At 44.8% G+C, this 18,113-nt stretch overlaps 1 protein-coding gene and 1 long non-coding RNA gene across 7 annotated transcripts in view; one reads left to right on the top strand and one right to left on the bottom strand.

Moving 5' to 3' along the window:
- Positions 1-18,113, top strand: part of LOC131919692 (disks large homolog 5-like) — a 114,871-nt gene that overhangs the window by 6,335 nt on the left and 90,423 nt on the right. For 2 of the 6 annotated variants that reach the window (XM_059274095.1, XM_059274096.1), the window contains exons 2-4: positions 2,417-2,579; positions 3,890-4,018; positions 4,668-4,851. In XM_059274095.1, coding sequence (XP_059130078.1) covers positions 2,417-2,579; positions 3,890-4,018; positions 4,668-4,851 — 476 coding nt within the window. Of the gene's footprint in view, positions 1-1,168; positions 1,217-2,416; positions 2,580-3,889; positions 4,019-4,667; positions 4,852-8,646; positions 8,763-9,966; positions 11,218-18,113 lie in introns of those variants that run through there. The other 4 variants (XM_059274099.1, XR_009381370.1, XM_059274097.1 and 1 more) reach the window with 4 other exon arrangements.
- Positions 5,329-10,171, bottom strand: LOC131919707 (uncharacterized). Its single transcript, XR_009381402.1, has 3 exons — positions 10,087-10,171; positions 9,140-9,206; positions 5,329-5,495 (listed from the first exon to the last, which is right to left on the bottom strand). It is a non-coding gene; the product is annotated as an uncharacterized LOC131919707 (long non-coding RNA).

Genomic DNA, 18,113 nt, shown 5'->3' with positions numbered 1-18,113 from the left:
CATGTTTGAGGGCTCTGAAGCTTGTACATCTTCTGTAGCTGTCAATAAGCCTTAGGAGGCTGTTCCCTTCGTCACCCTGTGCAGGGAGACAGGGGAAGCCAGGTAACTTCTGAGACACCCATCTCCCTATAGAAAGATGCGAGAACTGACATCTACAGAGGGAGAGACTCAAGTCTAGTCTTTCAGAACCAGCTAGGGCAAAGTTTCATCTGTCAGTCACTTCCTGATCATCCTTTAGCATGTCTGGTTTAACTGAGATGAGGTAATGTGTAGGGCAGGGGCTATCCATTGGCTTCTAGAATTGGGAATTACTGAGATACCTAACCTTGTATAACACGGTTGTCAGTATGATATGACATCTGAATGGACATAGTTTACTCCACATCACTCATTTGTTCTGGGGTTCACCAAGTATAATTCAGAAGCCACAGTCCAGACTCTGGTGAATTTTCAATCCAGGCTGAACTAGTGCTCGCTCCTCATTTCAGGAATGTCAGTAAATTTACAAGTGTGAAGTCGGGCTCTGGGGAAGGTCTAGGGTAAAGGACCCCCATTATCTCTCATTTTGTGCCCTTTGCCTGCCCTTCTCATGCTCCGATGGATGTTGTAATTTAAGCTGGCTGTTTCACCTTTCCTAAGGGCATGTGCATTGTCACAGTAGGCTCAAATTCAAGGAATTTGGCTTTTGTGTAGTTCTAGGTGAAGAACCACAACAGAGACACACTACATACTCTCCTCATGATTATCACAAATTTTGATTTTCTGTAAATGCCTTGCAGTTCTCTGTGTGGCCTCTCAATAGCCATTCATCTTTCTTCAAACTTGAATGCAGGAATGGCCCATCATTCTTCATGGGAGTTTTTGTTTTTGTGTCTGAGGGCTCCCCTGGGGAACTCTGGTTCTTATATCTCCAGCCAGACATGTCACTAGTTAATCACACTTTTGGTATCTACAATGGCTGGAATGAATTCTCCTGAAGTTAGAAATAATTTTCGTCAACTATGGGACTTTTCTTTGTTCTGATAAGACAAGACACCTCCAATCTCCCACCACACTAACAGCCTTGTGCATCCTCCACAAGGTGCTTGTTGCCTGCAGGGGACTGAACTTTCCTCTCCCCACCATCCTTACTTAATTACCTAGAAACCTTTTTTTTTTGTTTATTGAGTAGAGGTTTCACGAGTTGGATGATCCATTTCCTGGGATGTGTTTGAAAGTGAGTTTTCAACTTCCTGCACATGAAATAGTGAATAAATTCTAGTTAAGCAAAGAGAGATGCCTGGGTTTGTAATGAGGAGGTGATGAAGTTCTTCCCATACGTTTTTCAGAAGGCTCCTGGGAAGGGCAGTATGGCTTCCAGTGAATTGCAGAAGATGTAGTTTGTAGGTAGGTGAGGGCTACTGCTGGTGAACCCAATAGTTCCTTCTCATGACTAGCTATTATACTCTAGGGAGTTCTTGGCATTCTCTTGATGTTACCAGTGTTGTGGGAACACCAGGTGACTGTGGGGTATTCTTTCACTGCCAGAAGACATGTCAGCAAGACTGAGAAGGCTGCTTGGGAGAGAGAATGGAGAACATGGGGGGACCTGAGAGAAAAGGAAGGAAGCTGGACTTCAGTCTCAGTGTAAAACATGGAGAAATAAGTGTTTTGGAGAGGGAACAGTGAGTCATCAAAAGAAGTTGGGAGCTTCTTGGAGGAGGTAGAGCTTGAGCTGGGTCTTCCATTACTGGGGCTTAGCATCTGGGAACTTCTGGGAAGCAATGGGCTTATCCTGCTTCTTTGAGTGCCCTAAAAACGGGGCCAGAGTCAACAATTTCTGATGGTTAGTTTGGGAGAGCTAAGCCTGCAGTGGCTTTTCTGGGGGATCCTTAATCTCATTTTAAGTGCAAAGGAGGGATAGCAGGAGCAAAGTGGTAACTAATTAGGTGTCCTTCTCTGGGTAGGGTGTTGCTGCACTGCATCCTAGTGGATTCCATCAGTTTCCATGGGAATCTGATGCCAATAAGAAGAGAGGGAAACTCTCTTATCCATGCACCATCAGACATTCAGATACTTTGGTCCTGGACACAGGTGATGAGGACTTAGTACTGCTAAGCTCTAGAGACAATAGGACTTGCCTGCACCACATCAGATATGAGGTTACACTGTCCTCCAAATCTACATAGTTGGGCTATCTTATGTCTTCAAGGGCTGGGGGACTGCATTAGAGAGGGAGGCACATGCCTAGCCATGGTGGTTGAGGACAGATTCATAGCTCACAGAACCTATTTGAGGATAATTGCCCTACTCTTTGGTGCCCTCAGTGGGTCCCTAGCATTTCCTCTTCCCGAGGCTTCCTTTTGGGACTATCATGGATTCTCCTGGCCCTATGCCATTCAAGTGTCCAAGTTCACTTTGCTTTAACTTACTGCAGGGACTACTGGGAAGACACCAACTCAAACCTCCACCTCCACTGAGCAGGAGCAGCAGATGACAAAGTTGGAGAAACTCACCCTTCAGCTACAGAGTATAACATATGAGCGAATTGAACTGCATGGAATCCTGACCAGTTATACAGATATGGATTTGCAGAACAGGTAGTCATTATGTGCACTTCTCTGCTGACCATCTTAACCCCACAGTGTGTAGCTAAGCTTTCCTGAGGAACAGGAGGCTGAACCTCCAGGGTGTCCTGGTGGCTAAACTTATTTTCCTGAGTGCATAGAATTTGGAACCTGGGTACATGTGAGATGGGGACACAGGCTATTCTTATTCATCCAAATGAAAAGCAGAGCCTGTGGCCTGAATCACAGTCTAAGGATAGGGACAGTAGCGTGTGAGCTCTCAACAGGCATTTCAAGAGGCCTTGACAGGTGTTGGCTTGTGGGAGATGCTAGGTTCTGTGAGTTTGTGGTGAGTCTTTGTACTTGACCAGCAGATGATTGTGACCAGCAGCTGGACAGGCCTGGTCCCATTCATCCATCTCAGTTTGTGGCTGGAAGGCCTGATGCTTATCACTGCTTCTCCCTTGTCCTCCTCCTCATACTCTGAGGCAATTCCACCTACCTGCATTTCATGGGCAACCTGACTGTATGTGGTGTGTGTGTGTGTGTGTGTGTGTGTGTGTGTGTGTGTGTGTGTTTATGTGTGTGTGTAGGAAGTAATAGCCTGATAGTTTTCTTGGATCCTCCTTATATTCTGAGACAGTGCAAACTCTCTGTACTTCATGTGCATTCTGAGTATATGTGGTGTGAGTGTGTGCATGTGTGTGTGTGTGTGTGTGTGTGTGTGTGTGTGTGTTAGAGGGCATGAGGTTGTGTGTGTGCACTCCGGGTATCTAGGGTCTGTGGCAGGGCCTGAGGATTTGCCATTTTCATATTTTCCAGGGGATGCCATTGATGACACTAGAGAGCTCCACTTTGAGAAGCGCAGGTCTTGGCCACTGTTCTCACTTTGGTGGAACATTGGAATCCCCTGTGGAGTTTATAAAGCCTTCCTGAAATTGGGACTCCTCCCTGGAAATACTCAATGTATTCTCTGGTCCTCTGTGCAGCAATAAGCAGCCAGGCATGATAATCCCTGTTGTAAAGACAGGAAAAATGTCACCATAGGTTTCTGGTGGCACCAGATATGTGGCACAGACTCCCGGATCTTCTTGGAGAGGTAATCTATAGTTCCAGTTTTACTGAGGGTGCTCGTGCAGTCCTGAATAACTCCCTTGGACAACCTTTTTTTCTGGCCTGAGGACATGATAGAAAGTTTATTTAGCACCAGGAGGTCCCAGTGTGTAAATGTCAGGCTGTGGCATCCATGGGGATGAGGAGTCCAGAACATAGCCGGATTCCATATGATCCTTGTGGCCTGTGTTCATGGGGTCCTTCTCTCCTGGGGCCATGCCCTACCACAGGCTGAATTCTTTTGGGATGCTAAAAAAGGAGCATAAGCAGGTGATGTCGGCCTTGCAGAAATTGCCCATGGAAATCAGTGATGATGTGAACAAGGTCAAACAGCTGATTGAGGAGAATGTATCCTACAGGTATGTACCTGATTTATTTTGGGAGGGACTGATTCTACCATCTTTCTCTTTCACCCAAAGTGAGGGCTTTGATTCTTGCCTGTCTGCCTCTTAACAAGCAGTCTGACATGTGGTCCTTGGCTTTGTGCCTCTTGGACTCAGTTTTGCTAAGTGTGAAAAGACACTGAGTCCCTCCAAGCATTGTGCTGCCATCCTCAGAAGACCCTTGATAGTAAAATGTTGTGTACCATGAAGGGAGTGTCAGGTATCCTAGTACCTCTGGGGCTCTAACCAGGGCTTCACAGAGCTGCTTTCCATGGTAGCCATAGACAGAATTGATTCTGGTTGGGACTTCTTCTTCCCTCTTTCCGAGAGTGTTTGCCCTCTACCTGCTGATGCTTTCCCAGTATCATGGACAGTTAAACACAGGAGTGGGCTGCACCCTGTTCTCAGAGGCACTGGATCCCTTTTGGCATCAGGGTTTTCAGAAGTACGTTGAATCTTTTTGGAATTTGGTTATTTTCTGGATTTGGCCTGCATCTAAGTGATGCTGGCTTGGCTACTGAGAGCTCCATTCTTGGGCTGTCTGGGAGTCTGGGACTTTTCAGCCCTGGTGGTACTTGGGCAAAGGAGGCTGGCTGGGGCTCACCATGTTTTGGTGCTTGTTCAGTTACCTCCACAGCCAGGTCCTCCGAGATTGGACTCAGCGGAAGGAGAGTGTACATGTGCTGAGACTGAAGAACAGACAGCTGTGGAAGGAGCAGATTGAACTGCAGGAGTCCTGTGAGGAGCTGAAGAGGCTCTTGAAGGAGGCCCATGAGATGATCTGTGACCCTTCTGCTGAGCAGCAGCAGGTAGGCTGAGACAGCGGGGGCAGGTGCCCACCTTCCAACCATAAACATAGAGACACCCATATACCATCCACCCATCCATCCAGACTCCCACCTACATACCATCCAACTGTTGATTTCTGTGATCATTCCCAGGTCTTTCTGGAGTGTTAGTCTCTTGCAAGAATCTGGATAATTGGCAAGCAAACCCTCCTGCTCTGCCAGAAGCTGCAGTACATTGAGAGAGCTGTGTCAGTCACATATCACACACCTACATGTCATTATGATCAGAGGGCTGCTATGCAGGGAGCTACTTAGAGAACAGCACAAAGCTTTCATTGATGATGTCAGTGGCCTGTGGCTCATTTGCTTTGCAAGGGTCATGTGAGATCACAGGGAGGAAGCAGCCTTCAAGGACTAGAGCCCAGTGTCAGTGCCAAGTGAGTGGTTCTCATTGTCAACGTTTTGGGAGGCATGGGTTCTTCTCCCTTCTTCCTGCATCCCAATGTGTTCTCTTCCTTTTGCCAATCTCTTGGTTCATGTGACAGATGTCTGAGTAGCCCCTTCTCAGTCCTTTTTCTGGGCATGATACTTGACTATTCTCCCATCCTGGAGCTTCTAGTCTGGAGATGACTGGATGACCATAGATGTGGGAGGACTTTGACAGGCTGAGGATTAGAGTGACAGATTTGAAGCTGCAAGAAAATATTTTCTCCAATCCCCTCAACATAGTCTGACTAAGCTGTGTGCTCTGCTAGGAATTTTCTAGGCCCCAAGGGATGTATAGCAGTGTTTTGGGTCTCAGTTGAAACACCTGATGTGCATATTTTAAATCCAACTGTTTATTCAGCATGATGCACTCTTCACTTTTTTCTGTTCACTTCTGATTTCTGTGCTCTTAGTGTGACCTATGCAATCGTGTGTAAATGTGTACATTAGTGGGTGTGTTCAGAGACTACATAATGAATTTTCGTGTTGTCATCTGTTGCTCCTTCTCTTTTTCCCTTGGTCCCAGGTCTTTCACTGAACCTGAAATTTTCTCTTTCGGCTAATCTGGCTGGCCAGCACTCTTTGGATCTCCAGACCTCCAAAGTAGAACTTCTGTCTTGTTTTTTTCTCATCCAATTTTAGAAGTTTCATTGCTCAGAAAGAGGAAGGACATATTTGCTTTCTCTTCTGCTTATTTACTTTTATTGTTTTGATACTAATGTGTTTTCTCATAAATAACAAAAATCAAACAATAAATCTATTTAAAAAATAAACAGTAGGCTTCTTTCCTTTCACTGCACAGAGCTAACACCACAGGAAATGTCTGTTTTGTCTCTTACTTCTCAACAGAGAATCCCACAGTGCATCTCCTTGCTGACATTGTGTTGCTGACTATATCCTGTGCATGGCTGTGTCTCAGAACAGATTCCCTCTCATAGTTGTGCAGAGTGCTGCATTCCTGAAAAGCACTGCAGGTGATGTCACTGGCCTCCTGACTGACATTGGGCTGAATTCATATCATATTCACTGTCATCTGTTGAAAACTTCCTGGTGTTGACCATGGGTCATTTTCTTTCTCTTGGACTATCAAGGTCATCTGTGGAGGAGCCAGGATGAGTTTAGTGAAGAGACTGTGATGGGTGAACTTGGAACCTGTGGGGTCAGGGGTTTTGTGATGGATAAAGTTCATTCAAGGAAAAGTAAGTGCAGGCCGGAGTAGCAGAGCCTTGCTGAGTCTAAGAGCCTTGTAGACAGCATAGAGGACCCGCGACCTCCACATGCATCAGAAAAGGGGCTGCTAGGCAGCAGTCCTCTCACTGACCATTCTAGGTTCAGGAAGTGTGTGTGTGTGTGTGTGTGTGTGTGTGTGTGTGTGTGTGTTTGTGTGTGTGTTGTGGGTGTGGTATGTGGTGTGTTGTGCTTTTCTGTGCATCTTTGTGTTATGTGTGTGTGAACTTCTATGTGTGTGTTTGTATGTGAATACTGTCTATTGCTTACCCAGTAGTGTTTGTGTGTGTGTATGTGACCATGTGTGGGTGACTGGTGTGTGTGTGTGTGTGTGTGTGTGTGTGTGTGTGTGTGCATGTCCATGTTTCCTGTATGTATAGGGGTATTTGTGTGTGTTTGTGAGTACATGTGCTTATAGGTGCAAGCCTGTTTCTATGTGTGGAGTTTAACCTCTTGTGTGTGTGTGTGTGTGTGTGTGTTTGTGTATGTGTGTTTCTGCATATTTGTATGTTCATTTACTCATCTTTAATGATGATGGAACCAACTTTGTTGAAAAAGTACTGTGCCCCCTCACTTGGCATCCATCAAATATTGTATGCTGCTGCCCATCTTTCCGCATGTCCTCCTAGCTCACTTGAACAAAGGGACAAAAACTACTGTACCTCAATGGTTTTCAGGTATTTGTAGAGGCAAAAATATTTATCTGCCCAGAAATGCTTGGAGCAAAAAAAAGGAATGTGGTACATGAAGTTTAGGAGCAGGTCACTGTAGCATATCAAGGTGTCTGAGAGGTAGGATAGCCTGGCTGAGGGTTTGTTTCTCTTCTCTGCTCTGGGTGAATGGTGACTGCACACTCAATGGTCAGGTGACTTGCTGTGTCTTCTCTATGTCCTGTTTTGTCCTCATCCACATTGCCTGCTACCACTTGCTTTCCCCCTTTGTCTAATCTTGGCTCATATAACCTTGGCCTTGGAGCTTGGAATGCATGTTAGTCCTTGAGAGATTCTGACTTGCAGTGTGCTTCCAGCTGCATCTTAGTCCAGCTGAAGTCCCCTAGGCATGCTGTGGTGTGAGAAGGGGGCTGTCTCAGTGCACCCCACTTAGGCTCCTGAGGGTCTAAAGCACTCACCATGTGCTGTGTCTGTAGCACTCAGTAACTGCTTTTCTTCAAAGTTGTTTACTCTGAGTTAAAATCAGCCTCATGGAGGGTTTGGAGAAATGAGGACCCTCAGACATTGCTGGTAGTGTAAAATGGTGTAGCACAGTGAGAAGCTACACACAAGTCTTCAGAAAGTTAAACTGCAATCCCCAGGTGACACAGTGATTCCAGAACATGAAGTAGGTGTCCACAGAGAAGCTAGGGGACATCAGGGGTTTATCAACATTCCTGAGAGTAGCCTGGTGATGCTTCATTCATACTTTGATCATTCAAAGATTGAGAAAGCACAATGTGGTCAAGCTCTTCCATGGCATATTGTTCAGTATGAAATAATACATAAAATCATTTGGCACTGACTTATTCAGCCTTTTGTTACTCAAACTAATCCCTGTCACAATCACCTCACAGGAAGGAACTGTTTCTTTTGGGTCCTGGTTATGAAGACTTTCTAGTTTCCTAAACTCTTTGCATTTGGTCCAAAGTAATGCAACCTGTGGTAAAGGGAGCCCCTTTTAAAGAAAGTTGCTTGCTTTGGGGGCAACTGGGAAACAGTGAACAAGACCAGTGGGGTAGTCTATGACCATCCAGTAGTCCTTTGCTGGGGAACATTCCTGTACTGCACAGCCTGGGGAACTTCTTAAGCAGAGTTAGTTAAGGAGCGAGGACCCCAGAGGGCCACCTGTCTGTGCACAAGGTCACAGGATAGACACTTCAATGACTGAACTGCCTATCTCTCATGCCCTCTGTGTTCTTCTCTCATCCAACAGGTTTACCTTCTTTTCGTTAGTATCCCTGGTGGTTGCTCCTTATGTTAGTATTAACTGTGAAGCTAGCATTACAGTGTGCTTGTATGTGTGCACACATGTACTCGTGTGTTCATGAAATTATGTGTGTGCATGTGAGTGAGCAAGCCTCCACGGAGAACACAGTCTTCTAATGAACAGGAGCAAGAGAGCCTGGATGAAAGACTGAAGGACCTGCTGAAGCAGATGGAGCTGGTCACCCAGCAAGAGGACTTGGCAGAAAAGCTGCAACATCACTTCAGTGTCTCTGAGATGAGGTGGGAGCCCAGGCTGGGAGGAGTGGTTAGAACCATGTACATCACCTGTCCCCGGATCTCTGTCCTTTTGGGATTCCCACCATCTGAATAGCTCCCAGCCACAGCAAGAGAAAGAACATCTCAGGATATTGTACTGGCCCGGTCAACAAGAACTTCTCCGTGAAACACTATGATTGATCTTTAGTGTTTCTGGGGTTGTGTGTTCCTTATGCCCTTCTGGGCTCTCTGGAATCTTCTCAGTGTCCCCTGTGTCTCCCCACAAATCTCCCTATGGCAGTCCTTAACCTAGCAGGAGGAGGCTTAGTTGTGGAGGACAGTGTGTGCTCCTGCCACTTCATTTTCCTTCCAGAATATCACCTTTAGAGAGAAGTTCCTACCTTTGCGCAGATCTGGATGCAGCACACTCCTGCTGATTACAGGTTCTCTGCAGTGTGAATCTGTTTCCTGTGAAAAGGTTTTTCTGTTATAAGAAGATTGAGGAGTTGAGGAGTTGAACTGAGGCAGGATTCTGTTCTTTACCAATAATCAGATCCTTCACTGCTTTTCTTTTGTAGGCTCTCCTAGAGGGTCTACATTCAATGTCCAAGGTTGCTTACATTCATCTGTATCTAATCAGGGCCATGTATATCTGCCCTGAAGTGTTACTTAGTCATTACTACATTGTTATTTTTCTCTCAAAGTAATATAACTAGACAACTGGAGAAATGTGCTGTATTTTCTTGCCCAGCACACTGTATTTTTCAGCTCATCTTCTAGCAGATTTTAAAAGCTGAGAAAAAAATCAAGGCCCAGGTATACTCTGACCCTTCTCCCTTGGGGAATGCAGGGAATGCCCTCAGCTGAAAGGTCTGCTGGATTGTCCAGCTGACTAGAGCTGGTTCAGGCTCAATAACTGACATGATAGGTCCCCACCAGGCCTGGTCCCTAACTGCCTTCCTGCTCTAGGTCAGAAAATCTCCAGTCTGAGTTTGAACAGGCCACAGCCCAGGATGAGAGCCTCCTGCAGACAGAGCTGCTGCAGCAGGAACACTAAGTCTCACAGGCAAGTGAGCCACCATTGCATCCCATCCCCAGCAAACATGGTGTTGGTGGGAGACTGGGGGCTCTTGACCTTGGCTTCCAGTGTGAATAGGCCTTGATTTTGTTCTGGCCTCTGGCCCAGCCAGGCTGTTTCTGGTTCTGATTGCCTTTCCTTCTCATGTAGCAGATCTTGGGAGAACTGAGGAGGCCAAAGAAACCACAGATGCCTTTAAACTATGACATTCTATACTCTGAGATCAAGGCCTCCTCCTCAGAAGACACTCCTTTAGAGTTGTGAACTCACCAGTGAGGAGCATACCAGCTGTCTTCCAGGTGATCCAGCCCCAACAGATCTATTGGTCTGCTGACTTAGTCTTCTCAAAGAAAAGAAGGAAACCAAAAATGAGCTTGAGACACTGAAAATCTGAGCCAAGATTTACTGAGAACCCTGACATTCAATAGCAAGTGGCCACTGTGAGGGGTACTACAACATGAAGGGTAGAGATGTTGGTGAGCAAGACTGTTTCTGTCGGTTTAATGTTGATGGCTTTGGCAAGCTGACTGAGTTCTCAGGCCTCCCTATGTGGTGTGAAATGTGTCATGGATGATTGTGTTGATGTCAAGCTGTTCCTGACAGACCACACCCAAAGGCATCATATTTCATTCTCCAGTTGAGTGTTGAAGTTGACGCAATGTCATGCACCAGTGTTGCTGAAGATAATGCACCAAAGAGATCTCCAGAGTCCATCATTCCTCGTATTAGTCATTTTTCCCTCCATATGTAAAATGAGTGGGTATTCTTCAGTTTCACAGCCTGGCCTGAAGTGACTGGTCCTGAGAAAGGATTTACAGAAGACACCTGAGTCATCTTTGATGTTCATGGGCACTCAGAGGCTGCCCATGGATTTGTTGGGTCTCCAGTAAGCATAGAATTGTCTGAAAAAATCAAATGATGACCAAGACATTACAGGATCAGTAGTAGGTGATAATTTATCAAAAGCTTCCCAAGGGGCACAATGTTTGCTCTAGGAAATGTCTCATTGTTAGTCTCTGTGAGGACTTGGCCTACAAAGCCTGAAGGAGGCATGGCTATACTAGCTTTGAAAAGGCTTTTCACAATCGTTGACTGCCTTCCTACCATGTTTCCAAGGCCAGCCAGAGGCTGTAGGTCTGTGCTTTAAATGTGTAGCAAGAGAATGCTGCTGACCTTAATTGTTTTTGTTTGGTTTTTGGTTGGGTTTTGTTTGCTTAGGTTTTTTGGGTTTTCTTTGTTATAGATTGAGCTTTTGCTATTTATTTGTTCTTTCATTTGTTCTTGTTGTTTTTTGGGTATTTTGATAAGGATATTCACTGTTTATGTTGACTGATCTATTTAAGCCCCTATTTAGTAAAATAACTGTATTTTTATTAATAATAAAGTGATTTTGAACTCTTCCGTCTTAGAATCAATTTCTTTGGTCAGGTGTGTTGTCTCACTCCAGTAGCCCCAGAAACTCCTGTAACATCAGAACACTCTTATGGGCCTTGCTTTTGCTATATATTGAGTTCCCAGTCAGCCAGATCTACACAGGGCTTAGGATGTGGATATCCATTATATTTTGGGAAAACTATTGATACTGTATCTTTGTTTCCATATATTTAGCTCTCCCTAAAAGATACTATTCTGTATACACATTTTCTGAAATTATCATGAGCACCCAATTAATGAGAAACATAACAGTATTGCTCTAAAGCCTCTCAGGAAATGAAAACATTGATTAAGGGAGCATTAAATAAATCCATGGCATGCTTGCCACCTGGGGCTATGATAATGTCCTTTCCTGGGCTGCTGCCAAGGGTCATGTCCTGTCCATGGCCCTGAGGAAGCTGTGGAGGTCTGCATTGATATCCATATCTCCTTTTACCAGTGAGGGCCTTGCAGACACCTGAAGTCTGGGCCTCCACCTATGACCATGTTGTTCTCAAAAGAATATGCCCCCCAAAAGAGCACGTGTGCCTTACAAGCCTGTGCTGCCACCTAGGACCATAATGACATCTGGGCCAGGGCTGTTGCTGAGGGGTATGTCTGGGTCCATGGCCCTGGAGCAGCCAGGGTCTGTATTGATGTCTCAGGCTCCTGTGGCCATCAAAGACAGTGCAGATGCCTGGAATCTGGGCCACTACCTGTGCACATGGTGCTGCTGGGTCCAATCCAATCTGAGTGATCTATATTACCAACCAGGCCCATGGTCACATCCAGGTCTGGGCTGCAGTCTAGGACCGTGTCTGGGTCGATATTGCAAAGACAGCCAGTATCTGTATTCATGTCGATGGCCTGTGTTGCCAACAAAGACCACACAGAGGGAGGTAGAGGTCCAGGCTTCCATCTAGGTCCATATTAGTGTCCAAGGGCTGTGCTTCTGCTGGGGCCATACAGATCTGAGTGGCCAATGCTACCACTAGGGGCCCTGGTGTCCTCCAGGTCTAGTTTGCTTTTAAAGGACCTGTCTGTATCCGTTGCCCTGAAACAGCCTTGATCTATGTTGATGTCAGTGGCTTCTGTTACCTCCAAAGACAGGGTAGGTTAACACAGAATTAACCTCACCCTTCACAGGCTGCAGCACTGGTGGATCTGGACCTGCCCCTCACCAACTGTAGCAGTCGGGTGAGTGGGTCCTGTACCGGGACCGAGCAACACATTAGAGAGTACCTTGTTAGTGGTGGTCCAGTGAGCTGTCCCTGAGGTTGTGAGAGCAAAAGAACTGAGTCCACCTCCTTCTTCCACCTTGTGTTGTTCTTTTTGTTTTGTCTTGTGCGGGAGGTTTCAAGGGCAGAGCTCAGGTGTGAGGGAATGAGTTGGGGGGAAAGTGGGATTGGGATGCATGATGTAAAGCCAACAGAGAATTGCTGTGGGATGTTCTGTATGGCAAATGTGTTGCTCTGATTGGTCAATAAATAAAATCTGATTGGCCAGTGGCTAGGCAGGAAGTATAGGCAGGACTAACAGAGAGGAGAAAAGAAAGAACAGGAAGGCAGAAGGAGTCACTGCTAGCCGTCACCATGACAAACAGCATGTGAAGATGCCGGTAAGCCATGAGCTACATGGCAAGGTATAGAATTATAGAAATGGATTAATTTAAGCTGTAAGAACAGTTAGCAAGAAGCCTGGTACGGCCATACAGTTTGTAAGCAATACAAGTCTCTGTGTTTACTTGGTTGGGTCTGAGCATCTGTGGGACTGGGATTTGAGAGAGATTTCCCCTGACCGTGGGCCAGGCAGGAAAACTCTAGCTGCAGAGAACCAATAAAACGTTTAAAATAAAAAAGAAATTGGCCGGGCGGTGGTGGCGCACGCCTTTAATCCCAGCACTCGGGAGGCAAAGCCAGGCGGATCTCTGTGAGTTCGAGGCCAGCCTGGGCTACCAAGTGAGTCCCAGGAAAGGCGCAAAGCTACACAGAGAAACCCTGTCTCGAAAAACCAAAAAAAAAAAAAAAAAAAAAAAGAAATTAAGAAAACCAGAACTATAGTTCTGCTGTATAGGGACTATTCTCTCCTGCCCACTTATTCACAAATAACCTGTTCAAGGCTTAATATTAATTCAAACTGTTTGATCTATGGCTCAGGCTTCTTGCTAGTTAGCTCTTTCAACTTAAATGAACCTATTTCTATTCATCTGTGTTTTGCCACACGGCTGTGGATAAAACTAGAAAATACCATCCTGAGTGAGATAACCTAGACTCAGAAAGACAAACATGGTATGTACTCACTTATAAGTGGATACTAGATGTAAATGATAACCAGACTACAACCCACAGCTCCAGAGAAGGTAGGAAACAGGGAGACCCTCAGAGGAATGCATGGATCACCTTGGGAAGGGGAAACAGAGGATATCTCGATGAGTAAACTGGGGTTGGGGGAATGATAAAGGATAGGGGATGGGAGATGAGAACATAGGGAAACAGGATGGTCAAGCTGGAACAGGGATGGAGTGGGAGAGCAATGAAAGAGATACCTTGATAGAGGGAGACATCATGGGCATAGTGAGAAATCGGGTGCTAGGGAAGTTCCCAGGAATCCACAAGGATGACCCCAGCTTAGACTACTAGCAATAGTGGAGAGGGTGCCTGAACTGGCTTACCTCAGTAATCAGATTGGCAAACACCCTGTCATCATAGAGCCTTCATCCAGTAACTGATGGAAACAGATGCAGAGACCACAGTCCAGCACCAGGTTGAGCTCCAGGAGTCCAGTTGAAGAGAGGGAAGGGATTCCCTGAGCAAGGGGCATCAAGATCATGATGGGGAAAACTACAGAGACAACCAAACCAAGCTAGTGGGAACTCATGAACTTTAGACCAAAAGCTATGAAGCCTCCATGGGACTAGACTAGGCCCTCTACATAAGCAAGACAGTTGTGTAGCTTGGTCTTCTTAAGAGGCCCCCTGGCAATAGGATCAGGATCCATCCTTGGTGCATGAGCTGGCTTTTTGGAGCCCATTACCTATGGTGAGACACCTTGCACAGCCTTGATGCAGGGGGAGGTGCTTGGACCTGACTTAAATTAATGTACCAGGCTTTGCTGACTTCCCATGTGAGGCCTTACCTTTTTGGAAGAGAGAATGGGGTGGTGTGTTGGTGAGGAGGCTGGGGGGAGGGGAGGAGAGAAGAGAAGAGAATCTGTGGTTGGTATGTAAAATCAATAAAAAATTTGTTTTTTTTTGTGTGTGTTTTTTTTGAGACAGGGTTTCTCTGTGTAGTTTTGGTGCCTGTTCTGGATCTTGCTCTGTAGACCAAGCTGGCCTCAGACTCACAGAGATCTGCTAGGCTCGGCCTCCTGAATGCTGGGATTAAAGGCGTGTGCCACCACCAATCAAATAGAAATTTAATAATAAAAACAGTAAGTTTAAAAAAAGGAAAAAAATTCTGAGCTATATCTCTAGTCCTTTAAAAAAGTTTTATGCCAGGGGGTGGTGGCCCATGCCATTAATCCCAGCACTTGGGAGGCAGAGGCAGGTGGATCTCCATGAGTTTGAGGCCAGCACAGTCTGTAGAGCAAGTTCCAGGACAGCCATAGCTACAGAAAAACCCTGCCTCAAAAAAACAAACAAAACAAAGTTCTATAGTTAATATGTAAAGAATATATGTCTTATAAAATATTTCATATATAAATTTTAGGTAAAATACTAGTAAGAAATAAACATGCAATGGTTTATGAAGGAAAGTTAAGATATGATTGATTTGGATTGCAAATATAGTAATAAATCTACCAAGTGATGTGCACGCTTAAGGCAAGAGAATAAAGGAAGGGATGTACTATGTTTGAGAGTAATGTATAACCTACCTACTAGCACTATATGCTTTAATGGGAATATGATTATAGGGTAAATGAAGTGCAAGAAGTTTTTAAGTGTTGGACTCAAACCCACTGTCTCATAGTAGGAAAGGATTCCAACACTGACCATATGAAACTGAAAAGCTTCTGTACAGCAAAGGACACCATCATTGAAGAAAGTGGCAGGCTACAGAATGGGAAAAATCTTTACTAGCTATACAGTTGACAGAAGGCTGCTGCCTAGAATATTAAAACTAACTAACTAACTAACTAACTAACTAGAAAAACAAACATCAAGCAAAAGAGGAACCCAACTGGACCATGGTGGCACACGGCTTTTATCCTAGCATATGGGAGGCAGAGGCAGGTAGATCTCAGTGAGTTCAAGTTCAGCCTGGTGTACAAAACAAGTTCCAGGATAGCCAGGGCTGTTACACAGAGAAACTGTGTCTAAAAATAAATAAATAAATAAATAAATAAATAAATAAATAAACAAATAAATAAATAAATAGTAAATAAACAATGACAACAACAAAACTAGGCAACCCAATTTAAAAAATGGGGCATGAAATGTAGCCAGAAGTTTTCCTGTGTCCACCAGGCTCCTGCAGCCACTCAGACTGTTTGGCCCAGTGGCTCAGGCTTCTTGCTAGCTAGATCTTACACTAAAATTAACCCATTTCTATAAATCTATACCTTGCCACGTGGCTTGTGGCTTATCAGTATCTTTACATCTTGCTTTCTCTGTGTCTGGCTGGTGACTCCTGACCCTTCCCACAATTCTCTGCTTGTCCCACATATACTTCTTGCCTGGCCGATCAGCACTTTACTTATTAACCAATCAGAGCAACACATTCATAGCATACAGAGCGATATCCACAGCAATGGAACTAAACAGATAGTTCCCAAAATATGTAAACCAAATGGCTGATAAAGTTTTTTAAATGGACCTCCCATCTGGACAAGAGGTGAGTGCTTGGGGTAAGACCCAAAGAGGTCTGCCCCTAGATCCCATCCCTGGGCACCAACCATTCCAGGGAAGATCTGCCCAACTTGGCTCCAGGTTCTGGCCATCAGGCAGGATCCCCTACACACCCACTGGGAAGGTTCTCCTTCTCCAAAACCCCTGGCAGACCCTGCAATCTCCACACCCTGGCCCCACACCCATCTGCCCGAGATCCCAGCCACTTCCTGAGACTTAGAGACCAGCCCCCAGGTCCCGTACTGCCCCAGACCTCCCATCTGGACAAAAGCTCCTATCCTTGCCCTGGAGCTCCCATCTGGACAAGAGAGAGAGGCTTCCTGAATCTGTCAGCTCTGTCTGGACCAAGAGTGCTGATAAGACCAAGAACGAATCCACAAGGAGATGGGTAGATGTCAAGGCAGAAGTACATACAACAATATGAAGAGCAGTACAGCATCACCAGAACCTAGCCCTCCTCCAACAGCTAGACCTGAACATCACAAAATGGAAGAAGCAGAAGAAAGCAACCTTATGAATAACACCATAAAGAAGGTAGAGTATGGTGATATTTTATTTGTATTAAAATGTTATTTGTATGTTAATAAATAAAGTTGCCTGGGGATCAGAGCTATTAGCAAGCCATAGGAAAGCAGGGCAGTGGTGGCGTACACTTGTAATCCCAGCACTTGGTAGGCAGAGCTAGGTAAGTCTCTGTGTGTTCAGGGATACAGCCAGTATTGGATACACATGCCTTTAATTTCAATACCAATCATAAAAAACCTGGAAGCATATACAGATAGTCCGTGATGAGGCGGTCATGTGGTTGGGTTTACAACCAATGAGAAGGCAGAACAGGAACTCTATATAAAGACTTTAACACAGGGGTAGCTTTGATTCAGAGAGGTAGGACCACCACAGGTGCTCTAACCTCTTGGCTTTCTTCTTTGCATTGGTTCTGTGTTTCTTATTTAATAAAAAGGTTGGTTACATCTACAGTAGAGGCTTATATAGAAGAAATCACAAATGAAATTGAGGAACAGACAAAAAAAAAAATGGGAAGAATGCTGTAAACAACTAGAGGAAAGGACAAATAAAATGGAAGAAAACAATAAATCCCTGAAAGAAAATCATCAAAAAGCAATGAAACAGATGAAGGAAACAGTCCAAGACCTGAAAAGGGAAATAGAAAAAATGAAGAAGACACAAACAGAGGGAATGCTGGAAATAGAAAATCTGAGTAAATGAACAGGAACTTCAGATGCAAGTATAACCAACAGAATAAAAGAGATGGAAGAGAGGATCTCTGGCGTTGAAGATATGGTAGAAGAAATAGATTCATCAGTCAAAGAAAACACTAAAGCCAACAAAGTCATGACACGAAATGTCCAAGAAATTTGGGACACCATGAAAAAACCAAACCTAAGAATAATAGGGATAGAGGAATGAGAAGAATACCAACTCAAAGGCACAGAAAATATATTCAATAAGATCATAGAAGAAAACTTTCCCAACTTAAAGAAGGAAATGCCTACGAAGATACAAGAAGCCTATAGAACACCAAACAGACTAGACCCCCCAAAAAAAGTCCCCTCGCCACATAATAATTAAACAACTAAACGTACAGAATAAAGAAAGAATATGAAGAGCAGCAAAGGAAAAAGGACAAGTGACTTATAAAGGCAAACCCATCAGAATAACACCCGATTTCTCAATGGAAACTTTGAAAGCCAGAAGGACCTGGACAGATGCAATGTAGACACTAAGAGGCCATGGATGCCAGCCCAGACTAATATACCCAGCAAAACTTTCAATCATCATAGACGAAGTGAACAAGACATTCTAAGACAAAGCCAGTTTAAACAATACTTATCCACAAACCCAGCCCTATAGAAAGCACTAGAAAGAAAATTCCAACCTAAGGAAGTCAGATACACCCTCAAAAACACAGACAATAGGTAACACCACAACAGTAAACCCCAAGGAAGAGAAGTACACACACATCACCACCAAAAAATAACAGGAATTAACAATCACTGGTCATTAATATCCCTTAATA

Source organism: Peromyscus eremicus, chromosome 9 (genome assembly GCF_949786415.1).
Source record: "Peromyscus eremicus chromosome 9, PerEre_H2_v1, whole genome shotgun sequence".
NCBI lineage: Eukaryota > Metazoa > Chordata > Mammalia > Rodentia > Cricetidae > Peromyscus > Peromyscus eremicus.
Note: the sequence above shows the minus strand (reverse complement) of the source record. Positions and strands in the feature narration are given on the sequence as shown.